At 56.7% G+C, this 4,604-nt stretch overlaps 1 protein-coding gene across 1 annotated transcript; it reads right to left on the bottom strand.

Annotated features, from left to right (window-relative positions):
- Positions 1 to 1,150: 1,150 nt before the first annotated feature.
- KAZALD1 (Kazal type serine peptidase inhibitor domain 1) lies at positions 1,151 to 4,184 on the bottom strand (the record flags this gene model as incomplete). Its single annotated transcript, XM_081158125.1, is given in 5 exon segments — positions 1,151 to 1,974; positions 2,165 to 2,312; positions 2,395 to 2,555; positions 3,646 to 4,141; positions 4,143 to 4,184. Coding segments are annotated over 5 exon segments (942 nt in total). The 3' UTR covers positions 1,151 to 1,879.
- Between the last annotated feature and the right edge of the window lie 420 nt (positions 4,185 to 4,604).

Raw genomic sequence — 4,604 nt, 5'->3', positions numbered from 1 at the left:
TCGGGTTCCCCCGGGCGCCTGTGACGCTCTAGGGTCGGTGGAGCCTCTGCTCTGCAGGTGGGCGGGATAGGATCCGTGGGCCCGCCAGGGGGCGCCTTTGAGCTCTGCTAGGCGGAAGTCCCCCCAGGGGCAAATTTCCAGGCTGCTGCGGAGCTCAGTCCCAGCCCCCCCTTTCTGCGCGGAGCAAACCTCCTACTAGTGTGGACCCGGAACAGCATGACCCCCTTTCCCCCTACACACAGCTCACATCCCTGCTCCTGCTTCTGCGGTCGCCTTGGAATTCATCCCAAGTATTTTGAGCGCAGCTTCTGGAGCCGCGGGGCTCCCAGCCAGGCAATGAGAGCTGTCCCGTGGTTTAGCTTCTGGAGGAGCCAAGCTGTTCCGAGAGAGGGGCGGCCAAGCCCTGGGGTTGGGGTTCCAGACCACGCCCCTCTTAAGAGGCCGGGCTCCTGCCTTGGGCCGCAGAGGGCAAGCTCAGACACCGAACTGTGATCATTCCCGTGGTGGCGCCAGGCTCCGGGCGTAGCCCAGGCGCTCAGGAGGCCGTCGCCATCCCTACGGGGCTCCAGAACTTAAGCTTTCATCTCCTTCAGTCAATAAACACTGCGCCTCCCCTGTGTCCCTCGGCTAGGTAAGGCCAGCGTGGAAAGAGATTTGGGGAGTGAAAGAGCCTGGCTCCCTGAGGGACCCTCAGCCAGATAGAACCAGTCACAGTTGGGGCAGATGAGGAAATCAGCTTACCAAGACTTCGTGTTCAGCAAGGAAAGGGTCCATTCCTAGGGGCATCCTAGGGTGTGGCACATGCACTTAACCAAACTTCTCCTCCACCCAGTTTTTGCTTTCATACTGGGTTCTACCCACAAAGACCTGATTCCCCATTCTGCCTGGGGAGGAGACCAGAGTGAGATAAACAGAGGGGCAGGCAATCTTTCTCTAAACCAGCCCCAATGGAGTGCAGACTGGGGGGACACCCTCCCTCCACCCAGATAGCTCCAACCTTCCTCCCTAGAGGCCTCAGCTCAAGCATCCTCTCTATACATCTGGCAGACATGTGCTTAGAGAGCAGGACCTACAGCTTCTGGAAGCCAGAGTCTTATGACCATGAAATTCAGTCTTCATGTGCACATCAGCATGAACCATCTGTGTGTTTCAGTTTGTTCATAAATCTTTATTGTGTGCTTACTGTGCCTAGTCCTGCGCTAGGCACTGTCCAATACAACGTGGTATAAGATAAGGAATTTCCAGAATGACAGGAGAAATTAGACATAACCAAATGCCCATCTTACTGCACTGAACTATAAACCATGTTCCATTGTGCTCTCCTGGACAGCAGATGGCGAACAGCAAAAAGGACTGCAGTTAGTAAGTGCAACTGGGACTTAGGAGAGGGAAATTTCTAGAAGGTTAATTTTGAAAAAGAACAAACTGAGAAAAGGCAAAGATTGGGGACTAGGAAAATAAAAGCAGGAGCTGTGCAGAAGGGCACTTAGGAAGACTGGCTGAGCAGGGCTAGAGAAGGGCTGCTGGAAAGCAAGGGAGGAACCTGCTGTCTACACCTTTTTGTGTCTGCTCCACTCTACCCTACCCCACCCCACCCTCCACCCAGCCTCGGGACCAGCAGGCAGCTGCTGCCTTCTTCCTAGTTGGTCCATGCATCTCCTGCATGGGCCCCTTTGCATCCCACCACCTCTATCCCCTAGTCTCTGCCTCTCTTCTTACCCTCCTCCAATTTTTGTCTCCCCTCCACCATCATGTCTCCGCCCAGTGAAGGCATTAAAGCAATCTATGAAGAGGCCCTGCTCCCCGTTTCCAGATATTTTCAAGAGTAAGGATGAACACTATCCCCACTCACCCACCCCCATGGGCCAGGGCTTCGGACCTAGTAGTAATCCTCGCCCTCTTCACTCTCAGCCTCTTCCTCAGGAACCAGATGCAGGGATGGTGGCTGGGGGATGCCTGTGGAGTTCAGCTGGTCTGAAAACACATGTGGACAAAGGAAAGAGAACAGGAAAGAGGGGCTGTCATTGCCCACGTATCCCAGTCTGTGAGAAAGCCACACTTGCCTGTACACTCACATGCACATACACACATGGATACACACTCAAGAGCCCAAATCAAACACCATCTCCTCCAGCCCCCAGAGCCCAGGGCTCCTCCCTCTTACCGGGTGTGAGTACAGTTAGGCTAGCTGGGGCCTCCACCTGGCCCAGGGCATTGCGGGCCAGGCAGCGGTAGGTGCCCTCATCGCTGGGGCGCACAGCTTGAATCTGCAGCCAGCTTGTCACCTCAAACCTCTGGGGTCCACCCCTAAACTGTAACCGGAAGAGGAGTCAGGAGGGTCCTTCTAGGTGGGCCCTGGGTTGCCCCTGGGGAAGCTCTTCTCCCTTCCCCTACCTGCACAGAAATGTGGGGGTCATCTCCTGGCAGCTGAATGTCCAAGCCATCCTTCCTCCACTCGATGGAGGCCATGGGATAGGCAAACACCTCACAGCCAAAGATCACATCCTTCCCTGTCACATTCCAAATGTCATATGGGTGCAGCACGATCTGGGGCTCTGGGGGTGGAGGTGGGAGACCTGAGAACAGGATGGCACATCCAGCCCAGCAAGGATCCCATAAACAAACCATTGCGAACATGTTTGTGGGGGAACACAATATATGCTAAGGTAAATACACCTCCATGAACACAACATGACACGTATACCAATGTGGATGCAAGTACACAAAGAATGCAAACACAGAGATGGAGATGTGCAGACGAAATGCACAAACAAGCACATGCACACACACACCTCAGCTTGGCAGCCACACTGTCCCTGATTGCTCCCCTGTCCTCATTCCACCCTGTAGGCCCCTATCCCTGTATTTGTAACCAACACCTCCCTCCTCCACCCTCCCCTTTTTCTATCCAGGTCCAGTTGCCAAAAGCCCAAAAAGCTGCTTTCCCCCACCTCAACCAAGAAGGGGCGGGGCCCCATCCCAAATAGCGAAGGCAGAGAACCTGACACCGACCTGGGCAGCAAGAAGAAAGCCTGGAGTTGTGGGAGAAAGTGTTGGGATCCCCACAGGGTGTTTGTTTTCCTGGCAGCCTCAGCCCAGCCAGACCCATCAAAGGGGCTCAGGAAGTGAAAGTTACTAAAGCTGCCAAATAAAACTTGAGGCTTGAATAGCCCTGAGCCCCCTGGGATGGGAGGAGGGGTTAGAAGAGCCCCCTCCCCCGCTAATCCCTCTGCGCAGAAGGAGCTTGGGGTGGGGAGGTGGGGAGACTGGGTTAACAGTGCTCTATACGAAGCTGCCCAAATGAAACCTGATTGCATCTCACAGGAACCCGATGTCTCCCAGCCAGGCTCCAGCGGTCTGGGACAAAGAGTGGGAGTCTCTTAACTTTCTCAATTTTGAGGTCAACAATTGTCTATGTGTCTACTCCCTCAGAGAGTTGGCCCCTGCCAGCGGGTGTGGAGCTTTCACGAAAAGCTCCAGATTCGAAACTTCAGGCGGCGGCCTCTGCGGACCAGCAGCGAGAATGGGCTCTTATACTGGACTCCAGGCCTCATCCTTTCGCTTCGCTGGCCAAGAACAAAAACGTCCAGGGCCAGGGAACAATGCTTTGAGGAACCCCAAGTGCTGTGGGTAGAAGACCCATACCCGATTCGCAGGGCCCTGGGTGCGCCACAGTGAGGTTAGTGTCTGGCCGAGCGCGGGCTGCTTCCTGCAGACGGCAGATCTGCGCGTAGGTGCGGCCGTCGGAACCGCAGAGAGGGCGCTGCGAGCCGCAGACACACAGCGGCTCTGGCACCTCTCCGCGGCTCAGGTCACCGCCTGTGTCCAACCGGCACTCAAGCTGCTCGCCACAGCGCCCGTAGAAGTGGGCGCTGGGGTCCAGGTCGCAGAGCTGGCCCTCGAGGTTGGCACATTCCCAGCAGCAGCCGCAAGCGTCGCGCACCTGGCCGGCCAGGCAACCCCGGGGCGCGGCGCACTCCTCTGGCCGGCAGGGAGCGCAGCCCTCGCCCTCCGCCAGCAGCCGCAGCCAGCCGCGCCTCAGGTAATCCGGACCTGCAGACGGCCGAGCGCCAGTCGGGGGCGGCGCCCGCACCACCAGCAGGAGCAGTAGCAGCGGCAGCGCCAAGGTAGCTGCGGGCGGCTGTGGCATAGTTAGCTGGAAGCCCTGCGAGCACTCGAGGCATCAGCGGGTTCCTGCACCCTGCCAGGGAGGGAAGTCAGGTCAGGAGGTCAGAAGCAACCTCACTGCTCCTTGTACCAAAATTTTACTCTAGCACTGTCTCCTCCCCTGCTAACTTGGAGTTAAGTAGACCCTCAATTCGAGGCATAGGGGTCATCCAGTTATGCTGGGTAGTAATTCATTGGGCTGTTCTTGGGGGATTAAGGAGAGGTGAGAGTAAGGAGTGATAAAAGCTCAGGCGCGCGCGCGCACACACACCCCCCCACACCCTCATACCAGCACCACCACTACACACCACCCAGTTCTGAACAGTTTCCTGCCCTAGAAGTGGATAGGAATGGATGGCCCCACAAGAAGTAAGGAGTGGTTAATAAGGGTGGGAAGGGAGAGGGGTGCCCTGGGGTCCAGAGCGCTCACCTAGTGT

This window comes from Miniopterus schreibersii (genome assembly GCF_964146895.1).
Source record: "Miniopterus schreibersii genome assembly, chromosome: 14".
Lineage (NCBI taxonomy): Eukaryota > Metazoa > Chordata > Mammalia > Chiroptera > Miniopteridae > Miniopterus > Miniopterus schreibersii.
Note: the sequence above shows the minus strand (reverse complement) of the source record. Positions and strands in the feature narration are given on the sequence as shown.